Source organism: Gadus chalcogrammus, chromosome 12 (genome assembly GCF_026213295.1).
Source record: "Gadus chalcogrammus isolate NIFS_2021 chromosome 12, NIFS_Gcha_1.0, whole genome shotgun sequence".
Classification (NCBI taxonomy): domain Eukaryota; kingdom Metazoa; phylum Chordata; class Actinopteri; order Gadiformes; family Gadidae; genus Gadus; species Gadus chalcogrammus.
In genome coordinates, this window is record NC_079423.1 from 4,405,062 (window position 1) to 4,432,053 (window position 26,992).

The 26,992-nt window shown below is 44.1% G+C and overlaps 1 protein-coding gene across 1 annotated transcript; it reads right to left on the reverse strand.

Moving 5' to 3' along the window:
• Nucleotides 1-977: 977 nt before the first annotated feature.
• Nucleotides 978-26,139, reverse strand: LOC130393366 (pituitary adenylate cyclase-activating polypeptide type I receptor-like). The gene is made up of 13 exons (XM_056604037.1): nt 25,768-26,139; nt 21,442-21,550; nt 15,728-15,835; nt 10,280-10,380; nt 9,894-9,994; nt 9,379-9,511; nt 5,600-5,753; nt 5,109-5,169; nt 4,161-4,230; nt 3,794-3,885; nt 3,203-3,332; nt 2,487-2,528; nt 978-1,527 (listed from the first exon to the last, which is right to left on the reverse strand). The coding sequence occupies exons 1-13, from the start codon at nt 25,855-25,857 to the stop codon at nt 1,342-1,344; spliced, it is 1,377 nt and encodes a 458-aa protein (XP_056460012.1). The 5' UTR covers nt 25,858-26,139; the 3' UTR covers nt 978-1,341.
• Nucleotides 26,140-26,992: the final 853 nt, after the last annotated feature.

A 26,992-nucleotide genomic window follows, 5' to 3' on the forward strand; every position in this document is an offset into this window, starting at 1 on the left:
AACCTAATGGACTCAATAGTTTTTACAGTCTAGTGCTCCAGAGTGTGCGCGTGTTCACTGTGCAAGAAATGTGGATCCTCCGACAGAGAAGGTCCAAAGGGCATCGTCGTGCTCGGCTATTTTCTAATATAAGAGTTCTGCTTCGTACACGCCAAGAAAATCATACCATTGATGACATCGGTCCTATGGAGAATGACATCGATGGGCCTTTGGGCTGAGAATTTTCTCCACACGTCTGAGGCAGTACTCTTTTATACAAGAAAATAGCCGCGCGTGACGTTGTCCCTTTATTTGAGGTTTAAACCGCCATTTATTTTAAATCCTCCTCCATAACCTGGTTGTTTCAGCTGGCTTTGAATCACTAGTATGGGTTAGGTAAGGGTTAGCTCTGTTAAAAGTGTCACAGAATACTAGAATCTAAAAGGGGGACAGCGCCATCTCTGGTGAAACACGGGCGTTGTTGTATTTGCAGTTTCTTGATTGGCCAAGAAGGTCAAGGAATGACGGTGTCGACATTCATATGGTGAGTCACATCGAAACAGAAATAGCATTCTCACCTCACCAGAGACATGTTGTTCCTGGCAATAGATTTTTGTGCTGGTCACACTTTGAAATAGCTGTTTTATGTATAAATTATACACAAATTAAGTTTCATAAGTTCCATTTTCATTTCTGTGTGGTTTCAGGGAATGAAAATCCCATCAATTATCTACAGTGTGGAAGTGGAAGAGACCAGATGAAGGTCACTTTTTAGGTTTTTCAAGTAGCAAGATGATCAGCGAAAGGGGATTTTCCAGGTTCAGAAAGTAAAAGTCCATCCCTATGACCTATGGTTGTTTCTAGAGTTTGAATTCTAAAGCACTTCTTACCTGACTAGAAAAAGGGATTCATCAGGTTAAATAAGTAAATATTGTTTTTATTATAATTGTGTAAACTCAACATCCAAACGTTAAAGTTAAATATATTACAGGTATAAAATAAGTTTTTTGATTGAATAAAGGTAGAATCCCTTAAATGTGTTGTTTTCGTTCATTTTATGAATATATTGTTGTTCACTGCTAGAGCATGTTGTATGGCACGTAAACCATCGACGCCATGTCAACTGTAAACACTTTTGTCCTTTCTCATTGTGTCCGTGCGTAAGTAAAGCTAAAAAAAGCACAAGGTCAAACAACTGACTCATTGCCAGTGGTTGGCCGACCCAGCACGGGGCTTATTTTACTTTGTGGACCTGAATTCTCTACCTCCGATGAGGTGTGTATGACGAGTGCGGAGGACCAGTGAGCCGTAATGAACCGGTTCCTTGTGGAAGCGGCGTTGATTCAGAAAGACAAGACGCTACTATGTGGCGGTGCACATCATTGTGCATGTTTCTGAGGCCGGCCGGTCCTTGGGGCTGGACTTGTCTAGGACGGAGCTCTGGGTGATTGTGCTGCTCTCCATGAAGAGCGTTCGGCGGCGTTTGCTGTAGCGCAGGTAGTTCTGGGTCTGCCACTTGCACAGACGCTTCTTCAGCTCTGCCTGGACCTGGTTTTACACACACACACACACACACACACACACACACACACACACACACACACACACACACACACACACACACACACACACACACACACACACACACACACACACACACACACACACACACACACACACACAAACACACACACACACACACACACACACACACACACACACACACACACACACACACACACACACACACACACACACACACAAACACACACAAACACACACAAAAAAACACACATAGATGTGCACAGACACACAAACACATACACGTACACACACATACATACACAGACAAATACAAGCAATCACAAACATGAATGCATATGCCACAGATGCACACAGAAATTCACATGCTCAAGCGTGTACATTCACGCACATGCAAATGCAAAAATAACGCACGCACATGCACGCACACATAAATGCAATTGAACATACATGGACATGGACAGAAACATGGACAGAAACAGAACACACACAAATGCATTATTTAGCATAACCATAGATCTGAGAGGAGGATCAAACTCCTGTCCTTCTCTTATCTTATCAATATCACTTGTCTAGACACACTTTAATTCCTCCTCATCAATCACCCTGGATGAAATACAATTCCAATATTTCACCAGACACTATTCATCATTCATCATATATGCTATATTTGACTAATAATAGCAATATCTGATACCTCATTAATCATTCTACATCCAAGGCCTTTACAGATGAAGGTCTAGATATACTGCAGGTCTACATAGACGCCTTGACGTAGTTTTAGATACAGTAGGTCTACATGGAGCTCTAAAGGTAGGTCTAGATATACAGAAGGTCTACATAGAGTTCTGAACGTAGGTCTAAAAATAAAGTCTCTAAACGTAGGTCTAGTTCAGACCTATGTTAAACGTAGAGCTCAGCATTGATCTCTACATGGAGAGCTTAATAATGAATGAAGGGCTCACCTCTCCGTTCAGGAAGCAGTACAGCAGGGCCACCACAAAGCCCTAGGAGACGGGCAGACGTTACACACAGCACCTCACTCGCCTAACGCAGAGCACATCTTTCTCTCTCTCTCTCTCTCTCTCTCCCCCAAGCTTTGGGGGAGAGAGAATGATTTGAATGATTTCGTGATTTGAATGATTTCGTTTTGAATGATTTCGTGATTCGTGACACATCTGGTTCATAATATGCTCTGCGTCTTGACGGCAAAATGTCACCAGGAATGGCAACATTATGCCACAGTACACGATCACATTATGATACATCACGTCACATCTTGCCATCGTAATCCATTACATCATCACATCACATTACAACATATTGATTAAGTCTTATAGTATCATCACATCTAAACATGACATCATCATAATCACATGGCTTCATAATACTACTATTACTACTACTACTGCTACTCTACTCAAACAATTATGAATATACAGCGCCTATATATAGCTTCAGTAGTCCGAAGGCACTTAATCACAATCTATATTCACATCAAATCCCAAAGCCCTTTGAAACTGTACCGGTGATTAAGAAATAAAAAAATAAAAATACTAGAATTCCAAAATTGTAAATGAATTGAATTGAATTGAAATCATCCCATCAAACATCACAATGCGTATCAACAGGACATCATCATCTCATCGTGTAATCCCACAGGCTCGTCAATGCGGTGTACCTGGAAGGAGCCCAGGCCCAGCTCTATGAAGATGCGGGCCTCTGCTCCTGTGTTCTCTGGCAGGAAGGCGAACACCATGTAGTGCATCCCCAGCAGAGGGATGAGGAACAGGGTGGACTTGGCTAGCCTCCTGCTCACACCAACACACACACACACACACACACACACACACACACACACACACACACACACACACACACACACACACACACACACACACACACACACACACACACACACACACACACACACACACACACACACACACACACACACACACACACAAGCACAAGCACACACACATACACTCAAATGCACACACAGGCAAATATGCACACTCACACACACACACACACACACACACACACACACACACACACACACACACCACACGGGATGGACAAGGAAAAATGATCCTGTCATTGAGAAGGAAGTGTCGTTGTGTGCGAGCACACGTTTGCATAGGTTTGTTTGTGTGTGGGTTTTACGTCTGAATGTGTGTGTGTGTATGTGCTTGTGTGTGTGTCTGTGTATGGCTGTTAATGTGTGTGACGCCTGAACGTGCGTGTGTTTATGTGTCTGATGACTCACATAAAGTTGCTGGTGTCATTGCCACCGACGCCAGGAGATTTGAGTTTCTGAACAAGAATGCGAATCACGTTCATAAAGATGAGGAAGTTGACCTGCAGAAGAAAAACAGCCTGTAAGAGCAACATTCATCCAGTTCCAGCAGGACTTATTATGCTGACATCATAACGTTAGCATCATGAGGTATAACTCATTTAAACTACAAGACCGCGCCCAGCACTCTCTAATGTAGGAACTAGTAATGACGGCTCTGCTTTAGTTTACAAGTTCAACAGCACGGCTGTAGTACTGGTGGTGTACTGGTGATGTAGATGAAGTAGGTGCAGTACTAATGCAGTACTGTTTTCTGTCGCTCCAGTAGTTCTCTCACCAGTAGTGAGGCCGTGATTGGTCCTTTGATGATCCACCAGATGAACACCACATCTGTATCATCCCAGCAGCTGGACATTAAGACCACAGGAACACGTATGTCACGTGTGTTACACTTATGCTACGTGTATGTTACATATGATACGTGAAGGTTACACATATTTTGTTAGCTTACCAAACACACATACACACACACACACACGCAAGCACACACACACACACACACACACACACACACAGACACACACACACACACACACACACACACACACACACACACACACAGACACACACAGACACACAGACACACACACACACACACACACACACACACACACACACACACACACACACACACACACATTCACACACAGAAATTCACATGCTCAAGCGTGTACATTCACGCACATGCAAATGCAAAAATAACGCACGCACATGCACGCACACATAAATGCAATTGAACATACATGGACATGGACAGAAACATGGACAGAAACAGAACACACACAAATGCATTATTTAGCATAACCATAGATCTGAGAGGAGGATCAAACTCCTGTCCTTCTCTTATCTTATCAATATCACTTGTCTAGACACACTTTAATTCCTCCTCATCAATCACCCTGGATGAAATACAATTCCAATATTTCACCAGACACTATTCATCATTCATCATATATGCTATATTTGACTAATAATAGCAATATCTGATACCTCATTAATCATTCTACATCCAAGGCCTTTACAGATGACACACACACACACACACACACACACACACACACACACACACACACACACACACACACACACACACACACACACACACACACACACACACACACACACACTATATTTTGACCAATCATACTTCTATATGTATTCATATGTATTTAGTAGTACATAACAGCTATATATTCCTATTCAAGTTTTCGGTATAGTGAGTCACCCGTTGTCATCGTAGAAGTGTCTTGTGAGGATCCAGGCCATTATGATGGTAGTGGGGAAACCTTGTGGGTCACAATACACTTTCCAATCACCACAAACGTATAACATAATTGCCCGATCAATGAGAATTATATATTCCATACATGAAAAACATATGCATCCTTTTCCAGTGGTATTAAATGAATATTTTATTAAAAAAATCGTTGAGTGAACTAAAAAGGGTCAGTGTATCCTCAGTCTATATGCTGATGAGGACTAGAATAAAGAACTTTAGATAGAGGGGGCCTGAGAGAGAGAAAAAATGTACACAAGATTAACTGATAGAGAAGGAGAGAGGGAAATCTGGATCATCTGAGATATTAAGAGGGAGAGAGAGAGAGAGAGCGCCAGAGAGGGGGACACACACACACAGATACCATGAGGAAAAGACATTGCAAGAGACGCAAATAAGCGATAAATCATTGTCTGCATCCTAGGCAGCGAGCCACCCACCCCAGCCGATCAGGATGTACCACCAGAAGTACTTGGTCTGGGAGACGAAGGTGAGAGCCAGTAGGGTCTGGAGGTACATCCCTTCCACCAGCAGCCAGAAGTAGTTTGCCAAGATGCTGAACTGGAAGAAGGCCACTACAGACTTACAAGAAATCTGGAGGACAGCAAGAAGATCAATCAAATTACAGCCGATTTACATCATGTAACACACAAAAAAAACAGGAAGCTGAAGTAAAGCAGCAGTTGGAACATGCTAATGGTTTGACATTTAGTTCTATAGGTTCAAAGTTCCCCTCACCTCTTTAATTAAGTTTAATAGGATATATATCGGCCTGGTTGATTCCCATGGGTTTGTGTGACCCTGGTCGTTCGTCTGCTTAATTGGTTTTTAAGCAGGCTCTGATGGAGGCAGCCCATGGGACTCGGAAGGCTAAAAAGGCTATGCCAGATTAGCTCACTACTAGCTAGGCTTGATTTGGTTCATGAAATGGATAAGCATGATCAGCTAATAAAACACAAAGCTTATTAACCCAAAGACTCAAGCAAATGACACTCTTCACACGGTCTCAGGCCACACCTCCTATTTCTCACTGAAATTCCACGCCATTTGCTATTGCGCAAACTTTTTCAACAATCTTTATGAAATCGGACCGCGGACATACCCAAACAGAGCAGAGCACACTAAGCTCAGCCCGATATCTCACCTAGTAGCGACGGCACGCTGAAACACAGTGAAGTTTCCGATCAGATTTTGGGTGTAAGCTAACGTCAATTGCTTTTCATTGTAATAAGATATAGCAAGTTGACCGTGGTAAGTAGGTCATTAAGGGCCCATGTGCCATAATTGTAATGGGCGTACCCTACTACCCACTAAATATGTATTCTATGTTGGTCAAATTCCAATTTAAACAAAAAAAAACACTCACATAAAATGAAGGTGGGTTACTTTAAACTAACATGTAAATTAGATTCATGTTCAACAGATGAATAGTATATCATATAATAACATAGGCTACCACATTTTATGAAATGGTTTTCAAGTGATCGAACTGGAGAGAGACTTTTCGAGCGATGATCATAGAAGATTAAATTTGGTGTACCAATCCCCTGTTGTGATCAACTGAAGGCGTTCCACCAAGGGAAATCACAATTACCCATTAGACATACACTAATCCTGTAAAGGGCACACATCACACGCACTTCACTATACATATGTACAACAGCCACACATCAACAAATGCAGCTTCAATCATTCTCTGAAGTAGGAATAGTGGTATAACAAGCCAATCGTATATGCAATGCTTTAGACACCTGAGCAGGATGAATAGGTAAGTGTGAATTATTTCAAAATTGGGGTCGGTCTCTATTCAATGTGTATATCTTTAATTACATACATATTATCAATAATGTATATTGGGGGCAATCCCATCATAAATGTATCAGATCCCCCCCGGGATCTGCTCCCATGGTAGCCCGTACATGATTCCCAGTTCTTCAAACCTCTCTTGAATAATGTCTCATTGCTAATTTCATATTTCAATTATTGCACACAAATTTTGTTTGCTTCAAAGATGTCAGGGAAGAAGCCTCACGATCTGAGACAGTGAAGAAGACAGTGGAAAAGGCAATGGAGAAGACAGTGGAGGAGACAGTGGAGGGGGCAGTAGAAAAGACAGTGGAGAAGACAGTGGAGAAGATAGTGGAGAAGACATTGGAGGAAACATTAATGTTAACATTCGAGGAGGCAATGAAGGAAACAGTGAAAATGGGAAAGTAGAAAAAGCTTTTAGTGGAGCAGCCGCCTAGGTGCACTTTTAAAAGAAAGTGTTCAACCAAGTGGCCATTCAGCACACACACACACCCACAAACCCCCACACACACACACACACACACACACACACACACACACACACACACACACACACACACACACACACACACACACACACACACACACACTTACACCCGCACTGCGCGCACACACATAGACACACACACACACACAAACACACATACACACTCACACACACACACACACACACACACACAAAAAACTATTTATTTTAATTGTCTGAATTTGTCTCGTTTTCGTGACACTTAGCAGCCCTGCCTAGACGTTTCGGTTTAACTTGGGTCTTTAAAGGGGCACATTTCTCAACGAATCAACGACACAATGATGCTTTATCAATTCTAGACGTGACATTTGGGATTAGTAGTCATTAAGGATTCAGCTAGAGGCGTTGCATGGATACTAGAAGCAGGTGGGAGGGGGTAAATGCCCATGGGACACAACCTTCAGCAGGGATGGACTCTACTCATTCTACTCATTGAAGGAATCAACCAGACCTTGGAGGTGGTGAAGGGATTTTCATGGTGGGGGGTGGAGGGACATTACTGCTGTTGTGTGAGGTGTGCATATTGTTGGTGTGTGTGTGGGTGTGTGTGGGTGCGTGTGTGAATGTGTAGCCTAAATAACAGCCCAAACATCTCTCCAAGGACCGACATTTGTCTGAGTTGTCTTGCACTCCCTGTAGCGTGGGCCCCAGGAGAATAGTGGGTATTTTTAGCAATTCATTGTTCCAGATTGGTTCCTGGAGTTCCATTTTCGGAGACACACACACCCAGACATGCCGACACACATGCACACACGCACACGCACACACATACACGCACACACACACATACACACACACGCACACACAAATCTCAAATCGCATATTAAACCTTTTGTCCAACTTTCTCACGCGCCTTTGCAACCTAGACTCGTCTCTTGTCTGTCTAATCCCTCTATCTTCCCCAAGTGTGAGGATTTCCTTCTAAAGTAAGACTTGTGGCTTTGACAGGCTATGTTTTTCTGCCTGTCCTTCCCCTCTCCCACTCCTTCTGTGTACCACAGCCTATCCCTCTTTCTCTCTCTCTCTCGTTTCCTCTCTCCACACTACAGCCCACACCTGACATTTCTGTCACACACACACACAAACACACACACACACACACACACACACACACACACACACACACACACACACACACACACACACACACACACACACACACACACACACACACACACACACACACACACACGCACAAGACACCCCACAATAATAAGCCCCCCTGAGCAGCCTAGATCGACCACAAACACAAACACACACACACACACACACACACACACACACACACACACACACACACACACACACACACACACACACACACACACACACACACACACACACACACACACACACACACACACACACACACACACACACACACACACACACACAGTCACACACAGTCACACACTCTCCCTCCTTCTGGCTGCTGTTCACTCTAATTGCCCAGTGGTGGAACATTCCAGAACCAGTAGGAAAGGAAAGCCCTCATTTTTCTTTTAATGTTGTCAGCTGTCAACAGGACAATTCTCTTTCTGGCCCTGGAATCTCATCCTCTATTATAGGTTATGGATTCAGGAAGTAAATGGTAAACAAATAAATAGTATTTACCACAACTTTGGTTCTATTTACTTAGTCATTCAGCATGTGAATGGGAGGTAAATGTCATTGAAGAGCAGGTAAGGGTTTGGCATGTTGCACAAGGATGCCTGGAACGGCTGTTGAAATTGGGGGTTCGAATGCAAAACCATTTAGTCTGGGAGTCAAATCTGGACTATCCTGCCCCTAAACACAAATCAATATATCTTTGGATGATGGACTCAATGATGCATGGATGAAGCGGCTATCTGGGGGGAAGGGGGTCTGGGTGGGGGTGCTCACGGTGGACATGAAGCAGTGGTCGAGGTTCTCATCGGAGAAGAGGACCCCGTCCTTGATGAAGACGGCGCTGGCCCTCAGGATGAAGGAGGAGAACAGGTTGATGTGGATGTAGTTCCTGGTGCAGTGGAACTTCCTGCAGGTAGATTACCAGGACGTCATGGTAAGTGTGGGTGTTTCCAAGTGGACTACTGTTATGTGAGCACAGCCATCGTAAATAAGGTGTAACCTGCAGAGCGCAGGTGTCAGCAGTACGTGTAGTAAGTAAATAAACCAAATAAAAAGGGTGATTCAGCGATATACCGGTCAAAAATGTGGTTTCGATAGTTTGATAGAATAATATTTACATTAATTATGCTTTATTATTATTAATGGTGGAAGTAGAAGTATAAGCAATTTTATATTCCGCTGCATTTACTATGAATATCAATATCTGTATTTGCCAAAATAAATATTGTGGATCCCTACGTGGATCCCTATCTTTAATAGAACTGTAACTGAACACAGTTCAATCTCACCTGCACACAGTGAAGACACAAATAGCTGAGATGAGAGCGATGAGGGAGGTGGCGTAACCCGCTGTGTACACCTGCCTGAAGTTGGAGAAGTATGTGGTCGTCTGAAATAAGAGAAAGATCAATACAGCTTTAAAACACATGAACCTCCACTTATCACTCAATGTTCTTTTCCTCTTCCAGTTTCTATCTTGTCAGTCCCAGAAGAATAAACGTGTGTTTGTGTTTGTGTGGATGTGCATGCATTTGTGTATGTGTGTGTGTGTGTGTGTGTGTGAGCATATGTGTGTGCACATACTTTTGTGTGTGCATGTGTTTGTGTGCGTGTGTGTATGTATGTGTGCGCTTGCGTGTGTATGTATGTGTGCATGCGTGTGTTTGTGCTCTACCTCTGACCCACTCTCAGGGTCCCCTGCGAACACGCAAGCCTCTTCATAGGAGGGGTACGGCTCCGACCAGCCCTTCCGCGTGCAGTTCCTGTACACGTAACCTAGGAAACAGGTCGAACTATCAGTGAGCAGAGAGCAGTAGGCAGCAAGCATGAAGAGGTGACCCCTCCAGCCGCGCTAGATCTGCGTAACAAACGAAAAAAGGTGATGATTGAGTGAAATTAGCAGGCTGGATGCAGTGGGGTGCAGTGTAGATCATGGCACGTCTCTCACTTACACTGGACATTGAATTTATCTGGAACTCCAACAATAGTGTGAGTCTGTAATGAGAACATACTGGTGTTTGGCAGGCGTTATGGTCTCTACATAACCAGAATCGGTTATGAGGGAAATCCGGGCTCAGATTTCAGTTTCTGGGAGTAAGCTCACAGCTCATAGCCATAGCAGCCTTTGGGATTCTGGAGGTCTTGTTATCTAAATATTTGATTGTTTTTTTACATTCCTCAGATGAGTTTGCATCCCAAAAATTGTTTTGTGAGATGTCCCTGTAAGAAATAATCAACACAGCCTTATATACGGAATGGTATATAAATCAACTCAACCCACATGTCTTCATGAAAGTGCTAATCTGCCAAATATACGATATAATTTAGTAATATAAATAAACTAAACCCACATGTCTTCATGCTAGTGCTAATCTGCCAAAATACACAACATCATTACTGTGCATATGAAATCAAACCAAAGCCCACAGCCAAATATTGTGCGTTGAAGAAGACAGCACCTCTGCGATGAAAAACAAGCCTGTCATTATTTGTCAGAAGTTAGTTCAATTAAAAGAACAATGAGGAAGCAGAAATTACAATCCCTATCTCCCTCTCTCACTCCCTCTTGCTCTTTTTTTATTCTATTATCTTCCTCAAACCCATCACTCAGTCTATCTCTTTTTCTCTCACTCTCTCCCTCTGCCTCTCTCCTTTTGCCTCTCTCTTTTTCTCTCTCTCTCTCTCTCTCTCTCTCTCTCTCTCTCTCTCTCTCTCTCTCTCTCTCTCTCTCTCTCTCCTCCTTTATTCTATTATTTGCTATATCTTTCTGTGTCTCTGGTGTGCTGTACTGTACAGCATGCTGGTGGGAGTGTGGTGGTGGTTATGGATGATGGATAATTGGTTGGCAGAGCTGACCTTGTAGTTTTTCTTCATTATGATCTCCGGGGTCCAGACCAAAACTTAAAACACACACACACACACACACACACACACACACACACACACACACACACACACACACACACACACACACACACACACACACACACACACACACACACACACACACACACACACACACACACACACACACACACACACACACACACACACACACACACACACACACACACACACACACACACACACACACACTGATATGCCAATACTCACTATCTAACCCCTACCGGTTCTGTAACGACCTGTCTCTGTATTCACTTTCTAACCCCTGCCTGCTCATTAATGATTTTTCTCTGGATATAATGGAAGTCGTTTATGATGAAAAGAATCTGTTAAATAACTGAATAGAATCCTATCTTCTGTGCACAAAGTCCCTCAGCTCTGAGTTTGAGTTTTTTTACAGTAAAAGTGAACACTCTAGATGGCAGCATAAAATGAACATGAGGATGACTCAGAAACCATGAGGAACCATTGCCTCAAAGACATATTATTCGGTGAGCTATGTGTGTGTGCAGTATAAAGTTGGAGTTGAAAAGTTTCTAGTGGGAACAGAACAACAAACTCAGGAGCGAGTTGTCCCCTTCAGCCTCGGACCAGAAGAGAATGCGAAGGTTTAGGTAGTGGGTGGACTGACTTACTCACATATCGAACTCTGCTGATTAGCCTTATCCTAAGCGCCAAGCAGACCACACAGCCCGCGGAAACCCTGTTAAGGCCATGGTGCCGGTCAGCGTGAGGAGGAGTGGAAGAGTTAGCTATGGTAATAAAGGGCTAAGGGCTAGCACCCCAGGGATCCCACGCAAACTCCCACCACTGCGTCTCATGAGCGTAGCGTGTTCTTCTCGCATGCTCGGGGCTCCAATAGCCATCTCATTGATTTTCCAGTAATTCATTGTGATTTTCCTCACCACGGCCCTCCAAAGAAGAGGATATATTTGGCACGAAAGAGGCTGATTGAGTATTCCAAGGGTTTCTGATGGGGTCATCTGTCCTGATGATCTCGGGGTAATTAAAGCAGTAGCCTTCCGCAGCCGTTCATCTCTCTAAACACCAATCCCTCAATAATTCTTTGAAAGAGCATGAATGTTTTCTCAACATCCCCACACACTAATCCATCAGTCGTATGCCGTCCCTCTGAGCCCCGTCTGTATTTTCTCTCTAACCCTGAATACCGAGACCCGGGGGATTCTCTGAGACGTCTCGTGACTTGTTTTTATTTTTAGCGTCTTTCCATCACACTTGCTCGCTCACGCTTGACAGGGGATGTCGGGGGTGGATTCTCCAATAATAAATCCACTCAAACAGTGGGAATGAATGAACTGAGAGAAAGAGTGGTAGAGAGGGGCGGGGGGAGCAAGGGGGAGACAGAGTGAGAGAAAGAGACTGCGAATGACAGGACAGAGATAGTCAAAGCAAGCAACAGTGCGGGAGAAATAGAGAGAGATCGAAAGAAGGCGAGGAATTTGGCGAGAACGAGAGAGACAGAGAGTGACGGAATGGCAGTGATGGAGACAGCAAAAGAAAACGAAAGAGGCATAGGAAACAGACAGAGCAAGAGAGACAAGCCATAGAGAGCAATAGAGACAGTGGTAGAGAGAAAGAGGCAGAAATAGGCAGTGAGACAAAGGCAATTATAGAACAAGAGAAAAGCATACAGAAAGAGTGAGGTAGACAGACACAGATAGAGAGAGAAAGAGAGAAAGGGAGGAAGAGAGATGCTTTCATCCTGTGTGTGTGTGTGTGTGTGTGTGTGTGTGTGTGTGTGTGTGTGTGTGTGTGTGTGTGTGTGTGTGTGTGTGTGTGTGTGTGTGTGTGTGTGTGTGTGTGTGTGTGTGTGTGTGTGTGTGTGTGTGTATGTGTGTGTGTGTTTGTGTGTGTGTGCGTTTGTGTGTTTGTGTGTGTGTGCGTTTGTATGTGTGTGTGTGTGTGTGAGCTACTATAACCAAGAAGGACTAGAATAGATGCTCTCTATAGGATAAGATCCATAAAACCTTCTTTCAAACTACTGGTAATACACTGATGGCTGAGGCTACGAGATTGGAGATCCCTGTTGTTGTCCCTCTGTTCCCTCTGTGAAGTCAATTCAGTAGTGGTGGCTAGTAAAAATAATTGATATTGGTTTTCATAGGCCATTGTTAATATAAACAATTCAATCTGATTGAGGTGATTAATGAAAACAAAAACGTGAACCAAAACAGACAGAAAAAGATATATAATTAAACAGAACTCGGATAGTTTGATAAATTATGGATAGTTTGTTTATGGAAAAGCATGACTGTGAGAGTTGTTGTATTTGCCTCAAGGTAGACTGGCTGAGCCTGCTAGCATGCTAACTATGTAGCGATACGTCTTGAAAAGATCCAGGTTCTTTACAGGGTCCTACGCTACATGTAATTAATTCTCTTCCTCAACAAGAACCGACTTTCTTGTCTCTCTCCACTTTCCAGTCCATAATGATAAGATACACAAAGTAATAAAATTTAGACAAAAATAAAATGTTACAAAAAACATTTGAGGTCTTGTCAACCTGCACAGTCACAGATCCTCACAGTGACAGTAGTGACAGAAATGTGACAAATAACCTGTGAGGGGAGGTGTTGCCTTGGTCCACAACACTAACCAAGAGGAGCTGAAGGGATTCAAACAACAACCCTCTGGTTAGAGGTGGACTGACACTTTGATTATATTCAAGCCGCTTTGACTTTCAACAGTTTTTACTTCTGCATTATTTTCTCTTATCTACATTTTTTTAATCAAATATTGGTCTAATATCTGTGACCCTGCACATCTTAATCCTGTAAAATAAGGGTTAGAATCCAAACCAGGCTGCTAGGTTATGCCTTACACTTAGATGATCTACTCTAGAATGTTCTGTCCTGTCAAGGTCACATGACTTAGAATGTAAGGTGTAGTGGCCGGGGCGGAGCCAAGATGATAAGTTGGTTGGGTGATATGGATTGGAGGGATTTGTTGAAGTGAGTGTTGTTGTGAGATTGGAAATGGATTGAAGGAGAAGCTAACATTTGGTGGACAGGCTTGTTTTAACCCAATGTCTTCTGCCTTCCTATGAATCGTTAGACTTTGAAGATATGTTGGTAGCCTGAGGTTCATGAGTAGGCCTTTCTGTCTGGGAGGAATGAGTAATCCATCAACCACACAAACCTTAGGCATGGTCTCAGGCCCAGTCGGCCCACCAATTCTCCTGGTAAGATCTATTTGGGTTGTTTTTCATTTTATTCTTGATGCGATACTTGCTATTTTGTTTGTATATTGTTGGCCTTTTGAAAGGGACATTTCTGAGCAGACAATTTTTAAGGAATTCTGTCTGTGCATTTCTCTCTTTTCTTCCCAGGTAAGTAGGAAGGAGACTTTCATAATTTAAAAGACACAATACCAATTTTCTGGCCACTCTTTCTGGCTGTGCAACTGTGAGACACAAACTAGCATAGCATAGCTTAGCTGGCTGGGTGGCATGAGTGGGAGGGGTTTTGGGAGCGTCGATAGTACGGTTCTTGGAAACAAGGAGAACGGTAGAAAGGCCAGCCTTTTTTATTTGTAGAATATATCGGTTATAGGATGTAATTTTACTGATAACATTATTTAAATCACTATCTATCAGCGTTGACTTTAGATAAATCCAGTTTTTTTCAAGCTAAGAGCTAGTTGAAACTTTAACTTTAATGGAATGATTGTTCAATATTTTATTTCAGATTGTTCCATAGTTTCTAGAAAGTATAGTAGCATTAGCACAAACCACAAAAAAACAATGTAATGTCCTCTAAGTTATTATAAGTAGAACATCTGGATAAACTATTATACAGAACATCTACTTTTAATCCTTGTTGATCATCTAGGCCATTAAAGATGAGCCCAGATATGAGGTCAGATGTGAGCCTGGACAGCCAGATGTGAGACGAGGGCTTTACAGTCCAGATGTGTGATGATGGCTTTACAGACCATGTTTGATGAGAGCTTTACAGTCCAGATGTGAGATGAGCGATTTACAGTCCAGATGTGAGATGAGCGATTTACAGTCCAGATGTGAGATGATGGCTTTACAGACCAGATGTGAGATCAGGCCTTTGACTGTCCAGATGTGAGACGAGGTCTTCACAGTCCGGGTGTGAGATGATGGCATTAAAATCTGGATGTGAGATCAGGGCTTTTCAGTCCAGATGTGAGGTGAGTAATTACAGTGAAGATGTGGGTGTGAGTGCGCTACCTTCGTTGTTGGCGAACATCTGGGAGACGTTGGCGCAGGAGACGCGGACCACCTGGCCCACCGGAGCCCCCCGCCAGCACCTTATGTCATCCCACTTTGTCTGACACCCTGGAGCACCAAGAAGAGACAGACAGGAAGATGGTCAGACAGGAAGGCTGCATGACAGGTTGACAAGGAGATAGACAGGCAGTGAGACAGGCAAGCAATGAAAGTCTATATATATGGCAGCATTCATACGGACGGTCAGTATAACACACAAGCAGACCACGAGTTTGGTCCTTAACCATATTGCATGCTTTGTGAACTACTGTAAACTACTACTCTGGCGAACAGGAAGACAGTGCAGTGATCTTAGCACTGTCTGCTTCCTGTAATCTGTTAAAACTCTACTCTACTGCGTAGAGCGGGTACCATTAAGGTCCAGCGACCAGGGTTCGATTCTGGCCCGCTGTTGCATGTCTTCCCCGTTCTCTCCCATGCCTTCCTGTCTCTACAATACAAGGATAAAACCCTAAAAATAAGGTTATAATAAACTCTAGCATCAGCTTCTGGATAACCAGCAATTGGAAGACCAAGAAAATCAGTGAAATAATCAATATGTAGTTGGAGACCTCTTTGAAAGAGAGGGAGAGGAGGGGAGACGGGGCACCCGGAATAGAGATTACTTGTCTATTTTCCACTTCCACTTGTAAAATCCCCTTTCTGTTCTACATACATCCAACTTATCTTTCATTAAACACACACAGAGCCCACCATTAAAACACCTTCAGATGAAGAGATCTGTAGAGATAAAGGGGCACTTGATTCGCTGATGCTCTTGTCCCTCCAGTCTTACCGCAGTCTGTCCTTGGTAGAGAATCTCGCTCCCACTCTCTATCGCTCTCGCACCCTCTCTCGCCAGCCGAGCCAATCACAGCCCACGCCTCTCCAGATGATAAGGGGGGATGTGGGCGAACGAGCCTGCCAGCCATTGAGCGCGAGAGGGAGAGAGAGCCCCAAGGTCTCTCGCCGCTGCCTCAGCGCTCGGCACATCAAAGAGCCTTCAGCCCCATATCATTCATAATGGAACACACCTTCTGGCCCACGATGTCCAGGGTCCCGGGACTGCCGGCGTGACGTTGCGGTAGCCCCTAACCCAGCCCCACAAATCCAGGAACCCCACAACCACCGAATGCCCCCCATGTAGTTTGAACTCTATTTTCGTCCCGTGCCCCAGATCTTGGAAGGTAATAACAAATATTCCTCTGCAGATGGCGTTCCAATGATCCACAGTGATGATGATGGCCAATCACACTTGACAAAGCATGCCATTCTGAATGGGTTTAAAACCGTTCATCGTCTGGGGCTATTGTTACGAGACGTTTTCAGGGGGGCAGGAAAGAGGGGGTTTGGAGGTGGCTGGTGTAATTGCCTTCAATATGCGGTAATGACATGCTCTCAGTCAGGCTGACTGCCAGCAGTCAGTGTTATTGTCAAAAGGAGCTGCTTTCTAGTTGGCTTTATGGATCCTTGGTAGGGAACACAGCGGGCGTCAAGAGTCAAGTCTGGCATCCCAGGAGCTCTCTGTGAGGAAGATGAGGTTATCTAGTCTCTAGGGTTGTGGTGGTGGTAGGAGTGATTGGGGGAGGGGACGCTGGTGGAGGCTTATGTAATGTTCTACAACAGGTATACAATAAACACACACACACACACACACACACACAGACACACACACACACACACACACACATGTGAGTTGCTGATGTACACACTTGTACATGCACTCACACACAGATTCACTCAAAGATTCAGACACACGGGTGCTTTCTGTTTACATAAAAGACACGCACACACACACACACACACACACACACACACACACACACACACACACACACACACACACACACACACACACACACACACACACACACACACACACACACACACACACACACACACACACACACACACACACACACACACACACACACACACAAAAACACAAAGCCAGTTCTTTAGATCCAAAGTCCCTGCGGTGCCACTCAAAAACAGAACAAAACAATATTTCATTTTAAAGTATTCTGTTTACGTCTTTGAGGAGGCGTGCGACTTCTTGGACTGAACTGGGGCCGTCGTATCCGGCCTCTTCTTGATGATAAAAAAAATAGAACAAAACAACATATAGAGCTTCTGTTCCCCTACGATCAGCTGCTCTAGTTTCAACTAGAGATGGTTTCTGCAGCACTCAAAATTTCTGTAGCTACTGAAATTTTGATTGGATGCCTTGATTAATCTCAGCATCCCTCGCTTTGGATGAAAGCATGTGCTTTGACTACATCACTAAATGCGTCAGGAGCTGTAGTTGCTTAACGTCTCAACACCATGACCCAACTCAGCTCCTCAGCGGGAGAGCAACATGGCTCACCATGTCCGACGCATATCGAATCTGATCCTGATAGGACGATCAATAACCCCCTTGTGTTTAACACATTCATCCTTGACTCACATGGGGGCTATAGCGAGCTGTGCCCCCCCCCCTGAGGGGGAAACTCGACCCAGATGGACCAATAGAACGCTTAATAGTGGAGTGTTTGATATGTCCTATAGATCGGTTAGACCGTCTGCCTCTGGATCTCCACTCTCCCCCGAGGGGGTATAGCTGGCAGAGACGGCGCTAACGTTGTTTGCCATATTGAGGCTAAATCGGTCTTGTGATATACGACGATATAATATAATCCCCCCTCTGATCGGACGAAATTATGGTATGGGAGATGTAGAGAGTGTTGTCCAGAAGAAGGGGAGAGGATCAGAGGGCACAAAGATGAGGGTTTAACTTACGAATTGATTTATAATATAATAATCTTCTTATACACAATTTGACTAAGATGATGAAGACAACTTCTTCACACATTATTTTTGCACACCAAAATAAAACGATTGTAAAATACTCAGCTTCCAGTCCATACACACAGACAAGAACCCTGACAGTTGAATAGGTCAGTATAATCGTTATGAAGGTGCATATATACAGTACGATTCCTTGGTTTACATCCAGAGATACAGACAGGGAGTTATTTGGAACCCACTGATAGAACACAGGAAAAACAAAGGGGGTTGTTTTAAATATTTAGCCGCATAAACATTGCTGTTGGCTTGCTCATTCCCTCACCCCCACCTCCATCTACCAACACTCCCAAACCCAAACCCCAACGGCCATTGAGCTCTGTAGAGCTACCGCTCCAAAAAAGGACAACTATAAGGTAGTGACTAAAGGTTGGCGCATAACTGCCCGAGGTCCACTTGAACGACGGCCTACTTGTATTAGAGAACGAGTGAGGTAAAGGAACTCGGCACCTGGCAGACCCAAAAGGGCGGCTGTGGCTATGATGTTTTTAAAAAAGAATCATGAATTTGTCCTTTTAGATAATTGGCCACTATTTTTGACAATAGCAATCAAAAATATTTGATTATATATTAACTTATTTTCCGTAATGTTTTGAAGTAAAGGATATTAGTTGTGAGGTAAGGTCAGAGAAATGTATATTGACCCTTCAGAATATGACAGTGGACTATGTGAGGGATGTGAATGATGATGGATGATGGAAAGATAAGATGATCTGTTGTAGAGGCAAGTTAAAATCCATTTAAACTTTTATGATCTCTTGAACAATTATCAAAAAGCAATCTCACTATCGTCTATCTAGGATATTAGTTCTGAGGTAAGGTCAGAGAAATGTATATTGACCCTTCAGAATATGACAGTGGACTATGTGAGGGATGTGAATGATGATGGATGATGGAAAGATAAGATGATCTGTTGTAGAGGCAAGTTAAAATCCATTTCCACTTTTATGTTTTCTTGAACAATTATCAAAAAGCAATCTCACTATCGTCTATCCATCTGTATCGGATGCGTTATATTGTCAGTGTTCATGGCGCTCAGGTCTTTAACTAACCTTAGCCCCAGAAGGCAATAACAAAAAGCCAATATAATCAAGGGGCCACATGGGGTATGAAAAACACGAGATAAATGCAGTCCGTTTACCGTTCACCAATCGAGCCCCCAATACCTCAGCTCAGTGTTTAAGTAGATTTGTCTTTCTTAAATTGCTTTTACACACCTTATTGGTCAAGATATATACTCAGCTTCTCCTTCCTCCTGATCAATGAAGGAGCCTCCTAAAGATGAAGCAGAGGACTTGAGGACCGTCTGTGTTCTTTCTAGTCTTTTGTCTGTTCTCTCTCTCCTTCTGCACGGATTCCTGCTTGAATCATTGAGTGAATATGATTCCTAATTATGCTAAAATGTGTCCTCTGGGCCCATCCTCGATAGTCATAGGAGGCTTCATAACCGGCAATAATTTCTCAACCTCTAATGTAATCATTCTTCCACCCATTTGTCTGAAAGCATTCTGTTAGGGCCTGTGTGTCTGTGTGTGTTTGGGCATGTGTGTTTAAATTGTATTCTGTAAACTGTCAACCATATTGTGTTGATGTGTGCGCATATGGTTTGTTACGTGTGTGTCTGGGCTGTGAGGGCCAACAGCACCAGCTGTCATTGAACACAACAGATGGACTCGCACCTAAAGTCCTTCCCTCCCTCTGTTCATTCATCATCTCTTTATCAATCCATCGCTCATCTTTCCATTCATCCATCTCTCTGCCCATTATCCATCATCCTTTATCACATATCTCTCTATCCCTCCATCCCTCTATCAGTCCACCTTGGCATCCTCTCCCTCTCTCTCTTACCTTCGTTACATCACCTCTACGCCTATCCATCCCGCCATTTGTTCACCCTTATGAATTTGTTAATTTGCTAATTCTTAATCTTTTATCGCATTCTCTCCATCTCGGCATCCCTCCATCGTTTCATTCATTCTTTCATCTCGTCCCTCCCTCCATCTGTCCTCCCTGTCCTCTCAATCTCTCATCACTCCATCCCTCCTGGGTTCCGCCTCACACATGGCCGCTCTAGATGTGAATCGAAGGTGTTTAACAGACGGTAATCAAGTCGAGTCTCCATCCCTTCTCTGGAAGGGGTTATGCCTGCCCAGGTGAGCCCAGCTCAGGTGCAGTGGAAGTGAGAGCATTTGTTTCAGCAGCCCCCTCTGCCTGAATGGGCCCAGTGTCTTTTTCTCAGATGTCAGTGCCAGCCGGTAAACAATCCTCTTGTTGAAGGTGGGTGTGGGATCTATGTGTTTAACAGGGTTTAACAGAGAATTGAATCGAGAGAAGAAGCTTCGCTGAAGAAAATGACCCTGTGTTTGTTCACCATGGTCTTAGCCGCAGGTGGTGTTTCAGGGAGACTGTGGCCCCTAATGCTTATCGTTTCAGGGCGCACTGATGCAGTGCTATTAGTTTACTTCTGTCTAAAACAGGTTCTTTCTTCCAAGTGGATGAAAACACCAGTCTCACATTGTGGTGTAGCCAGGGAAATGCATGGATATAGGCGACTGCCTAAAGTTGTCTGGACATTTTGCAAGAGAGAAGGCATGAAGTGAAACGGGGAAACACTGTAAGTATTGATAGAAAATGTCCCGAAAAAAGTTTTTTCCAAGGCTAAAATGCCCACATGCCTAAAATGCCATTGCTTAAAGATATATGGCTTCAATGCATACATCTAGGTTGACTGAATGAAGGAAGACGGTGGAAACCCTGACTGAAGCCTATACGTGTATGGACAGTGAGGCAGGATGAACACATGAACACATGCACAAAGGCACTCTCACCTGATGCAGAGGTGCGGTTGCGTGCCTCCTGACGGCGAGCCCAGATGCAGTTCTCCTTGGCCTTGACGAGCTGCACCACTAGGGCACAGTCTGGGTGGATGGCCTCCGCCTGGAGGAGGAGGAGGAGGAGATGGAGGAGGAGGAGGAGAGGGAGGAGGGAGGAGGAGGAGGAGAATCAGGAGGGGAGAATCAGGAGGGGAGAATCATAGGGAGGAAGAGGAATATGGAGGAGAAGGATCAGGAGAGAGAGGGGGAGGAGGAGGAGGCGATGGAAGAGGAGAAGGTGGAGGAGGAGGAGGAGGAGGAGGAGGAGGAGGAGAAACAGGAGGGGAGAATCATAGGGAGGAAGAGGAATATGGAGGAGAAGGATCAGGAGAGAGAGGGGGAGGAGGAGGAGGCGATGGAAGAGGAGAAGGTGGAGGAGGAGGAGGAGGAGGAGGAGGAGGAGGAGGAGAAACAGGAGGGGAGAATCATAGGGAGGAAGAGGAATATGGAGGAGAAGGATCAGGAGAGAGAGGGGGAGGAGGAGGAGGCGATGGAAGAGGAGAAGGTGGAGGAGGAGGAGGAGGAGGAGGAGGAGGAGAAACAGGAGGGGAGAATCATAGGGAGGAAGAGGAATGTAGAGGAGAAGGATCCGGAGAGAGAGGGGGAGGAGGATGAGTAGAGGGATAGGGAGGAAGAGGTAGAGGAGGGTCATGAGGAAAAAGAGAAGGAGGAGGTTTAGGATTTAAACAACACATGAAAACACACTATACTACAGCACACACTTTCATATAATTTATTCATTAGTCATTCTGACTTTTATACAATTTGACTAATGGGTTTCTATATCCAATTTCTATAGTCAAATAGATTTATCCCTGAGATGGAATGCTAGTCATATCTGATTGTGTGAGGGGGAGCATTTTCACACACTGGCTACCAAATGACTCCCATCCCTGTCTCACGCGATTGAACCACTCAAAGCTGTGTACAAGGCAAGTAACGGCCATGTACTAGCATGTAACTGCCGTGTAACAGCCGTGAAGGGCTGGTTGGGGTCTTACAACATGACCCACTCCTCGTCTCCTTGACTAATCTGTCATGCGTGTTCCTACATGCCAAGGTTGATCTATCTCCATGCCCACACATGGACCTACTGTTCACCGTTGAGAACATCACTGTATCTCCTTCTCCAACTACCAGAAACCTCGGTGTGGTATTGGACAATCAGTTATGCTGCAAACATCCCCATCCTTCCTCACAAGGGAAGCAGCTCAGCTTCTAGTCCAATCACTGGTCATCTCCTGCCTCGACTACTGCAACTCACTCCTGGCTGGACTTCCTGCGTCTGCAATTAAACCTTTGCAGCGCATCCAGAATGCGGCAGCGCGCCTCGTGTTCAACCTACCGAAGTTCTCCCATGTGACCCCCCTCTTCCGGGACCTCCACTGGCTCCCTGTATCAGCTCGCATCAAATTTAAGACGATGGTACTGGCATACAAGGCAGTCGATGGAACTGCCCCTGCCTACCTCCAAGCATTGCTAAAGCCACACACCCCAGCTCGATCCCTCCGCTCAACTACCTCAGCTGGACGTCTGGTACCGCCATCGCTAAGAGCTAGCAAAGCCATTTCAGCAAAGTCACAACTTTTCTCGGTTTGGGGACCTCAGTGGTGGAACGAGCTCCCTGCCGCTCTCAGGACCGCAGAGTCGCTCACTATCTTCCAAAAAAGACTCAAGACTCACCTGTTCAGAGTCCACCTCGACACTGCATAGCCACCCTCCCCCTTCTGGCCACCATTGTACACTGTATTGTGTTGTGTTGTATTGTATTGTATTGTATTATAGTACTTAACTGTGTAGTAACTGCAGTAGCTGGTATCATTGCTGTAACACGGGGAATTGGTTAGCCTAGCGATTGTTGTACTTGCACTTGGTTCTATGAACATCCTCTCTGTACCGACAGCGATATATTGATGCACTTCTTATGACCAATGTACTTATTGTAAGTTGCTTTGGATAAAAGCGTCTGCTAAATGCCCTAAATGTAAATGTAAATGTATCTCCAACTCTCATTTTTAACCTTCTGCAGCACTGAGACTCCATAGGCCTGCTGGGAGATATCGCTTAGGTAAAGGTGAATCGAAAAATGTGTTTTTTTCTGACTTCATTATACTATTTACTATTTAGAATAAATGCTTTCAACCAACAAGACTTTCTGTGATGTTTAATTTTACACAAGTCTTTATTGTCCTTCTCCAATGCACCTAGACCTTGGCTTGACTGAGGACAATAGGGTTCGAACACACAACTTTTCAGTTGGGAGTCAAACAACCCAACCACTGCACTATGCCGTACTATCCGTTAAACAGTAAAGGATTGAATTTACCATATATTAAGGACTTTGTTATGAATTATGAAAATGGCAAGAAGATAAAGGGACGTGAGAGTTTAATTTGAATACAAAACAGATGCCAATCTGTCTCTGACTCTCCCTCTTCTGGTATCAGCGACTCGGTCTAGTACCCCAGCTTAACCCTGTCGTCCAATAGCTCACCTTTGCATCTAGATGTCTGCTTAGTAGTGCCTCTAGAGAGCACAGATAAAGGCTCCTCTCGCTCTTTGGCTCCCTATGCCTCTCACTCTAGCCTGTCTCTCTCTTGCTCACTCTCTATATCTATAGATGTCTCTCTCTCTCTCTCTCTCTCTCTCTCTCTCTCTCTCTCTCTCTCTCTCTCTCTCTCTCTCTCTCTCTCTCTCCCCCCTTCCACTCTTCTCTCCCTCCCCCCTATCGCGGGAAATTTCCTGGCTCTCAGGAACCCTTTGTGTGCGTCAGGCTCCATCTCCTTCCCACTGATAAACTCTGAGCTGCTAAATCAAGTGGTGGTGACGACCTCAACAACCACACAACCACAAACACATGTTTTGAATGGTTTTGTGTCAGACTTTAGGTGGGTATTTGTAGTGAAGAAAACATTCCTATCCGCAGCCGATAAGTCTGGATCATTGTGCGACTCCAGAAAATTGTTATACATGGGAATTCATAGATTTAACAGAGTGGGTTATTTGAGACTAGGTGAATTTAGGATACATAAGTATTCCCTTTAATGGCAAATTTAGGATAATGAAGTCGATTTTTGGAACAAGGAGCCTATTCTCCATTCTTTTCATGGTGTTCCAGACACAATTATGCTGCACAGGTGCAGCATAAATGTGTTTTTGGCACAAGTTGTCAGCCCTAACCGTTTTAGCCCTCGCAGGCTGGTCACGGTAATTACTAACGAAAGAGATCTCGCACAATCTGTTCTCTTGTCAACGGACACACAGGTACATGCTATCCCTCTGCCATACGGACACCGATTATACCAGCGGTAATTGGATTTTAAATTCAACCCGGGCCTGGACTCTGCTGTATGAACAGGCCATCAATAACCGGGAGATAACGCAGTGAAATGCAGAGAAGAAAGGGTAAACTTCCGGGATGAGGTTTAACGGACAGGCGTCTGATTGTGTAATCACCTGTTTTGTCACTTTCCCTCCCCGTTCACTGCACTGGATGTTATGAGGTCCTCTGAATCCTGACACGAGTCAATAGGTGTCAATAGGGGATGGGTTGATGAATGCAGAGGCAGTGTGTTTGTGTGTGTGTGTGTGTGTGTGTGTGTGTGTGTGTGTGTGTGTGTGTGTGTGTGTGTGTGTGTGTGTGTGTGTGTGTGTGTGTGTGTGTGTGTGTTTTTGTGTGTGATTAGGGGGTCGATAATGGAAGCATTGTTGAACACGGCTAATACAGAAGATAAGGACAACACACGGGCATCAGATGCCTTGATGGTAGGAGAAGGAGGAAGGTTTAAGAAGAAAATGGAGCTTAATGAATCAATACTGTTTGTGTGTGTGTCTCGAATTGGCATGATACCAGCTCCAAGTCTTTGATGAGTAAATATAAATAACTAATAAATACTATTAATGACACTCATGCCTTCCTCATCTAGCCAAATTCTCAGAAATAACCTGGAAACTCAACATTATGTAGAATAATGACGGTCAGTGCATAGCCTAAGTAACCTCTGTTTCAAAATTGTAAATTGCATTGACAATTCCAAAATAACCCTGCGTGACGTCAACACTTAAGAAACACAGGGAGGAGGAATTGAATGATAGCAAATACACTACTTTATTTTTTACAACTTTATTTGGAATTATAACCCTTTACCTATAGCCTAGCCTTCAGAAGAAGAAAAAAAAACCATAAGCGTGCTATGTGTGCTCGCAAATAAAATAGTGAATATATATTGAATTATGCCAGAATCAAATGATATAGGCTGCTTTATATGGTGAGAGACTCACCTTCTCCAACATCGCCAACCACTGGAGCCAGAGACAGAAGCGGAACAGAGCGGATATCCACTTCGGCGCATAACTTCTCCAGATGGGCATCGTGTTCTCCTTGGGCCGTGGGAATATCAAATCCGTCGAGGAATGAAATAGCCCCAAAAATAAACTCTATTTTGTTCAGCTCCGAGAGCTCAATTGATTAATTGAAGTGAAACAGGGCATTGATTCTCGCCAAGACGAAGTGCACCATTCTAGCGGCAAGCAAGTGTCCCAACTACACGCACGTCATGGGGAGACTGGGAGAGAGACGGGACTCGACCCAACCAAGGTGCGATGCGATGAGGGCGGCGCGAGAGTTTAAGGGGGACAAAAATCTGCAGACCCTATCGAGATTCAATTATCATTAACAGGACGGGAGTACAGTTTCCAAGCTGCTCATTGTGCAAGTCTGTCCTAGACGACGTATGGTCACGACTAGTAGGCGACTGGGCGTGCGGTCTTAAATAAGGTAGGCTATGACACGTGCGTTGCTGCGTATAGTCTCAAAGCCACATGGAATAACAGTGAAGAAGATATACTTTAATTATTAATCCCCGTGGGCTAATTCGTCGTGACATCCTTTGCGTCAAATATTCCACAGTTTTTTGGTGAATATGTATTTTTTTGGTGTTATCTGCTGATGTCTCGGTAGAGAAATAGGCTTAAAGTGGCGACATCCGAATGTAGGATGCACTCAAATATTTCATATCATCAAAAGAAGGAGCTTTGTTATGTAGATCTCTAATCCAAACACATATTCGTTTTAATCAGCTAAGTAATTATTTTACTTGAGCATCTCCCCCCACCCAATCATATCGGGATACATTTTCTTACTTCTGCAGAATGTTTTTCACGCTGTCAAAACACTTCATGGACATATGTTGCAAAAAATCTAATTGTTAAATTTTGGCTCAGAAGTTGACAAATATCTGGTAAGGTTGATATTTGCATTTCAGAGGTCAACCAGGAATACACACACACACACACACACACACACACACACACACACACACACACACACACACACACACACACACACACACACACACACACACACACACACACACACACACACACACACACACATACGTTGATTATATTTTGTAATCAGACTCCCAGCGGCTTTTGTACAGTTAAACGGTAACAGTAAAAGACATAACAGGGCAGGCGAGTCAATGTGGACCGGGCTGTATCTCTA

Excerpts from the sequence above, each read along its gene's own strand:
- LOC130393366 (XM_056604037.1), bottom strand. The coding sequence starts at position 25,857 with ATGCCCATCTGGAGAAGTTATGCGCCGAAGTGGATATCCGCTCTGTTC. Across the intron at positions 10,381-15,727 it reads GATGTTCGCCAACAACGAAG|GTTACGTGTACAGGAACTGC; the intron begins GTAGCGCACTCA and ends CCTGTTTCCTAG. Across the intron at positions 3,886-4,160 it reads CAATCACGGCCTCACTACTG|GTCAACTTCCTCATCTTTAT; the intron begins GTGAGAGAACTA and ends TTTCTTCTGCAG.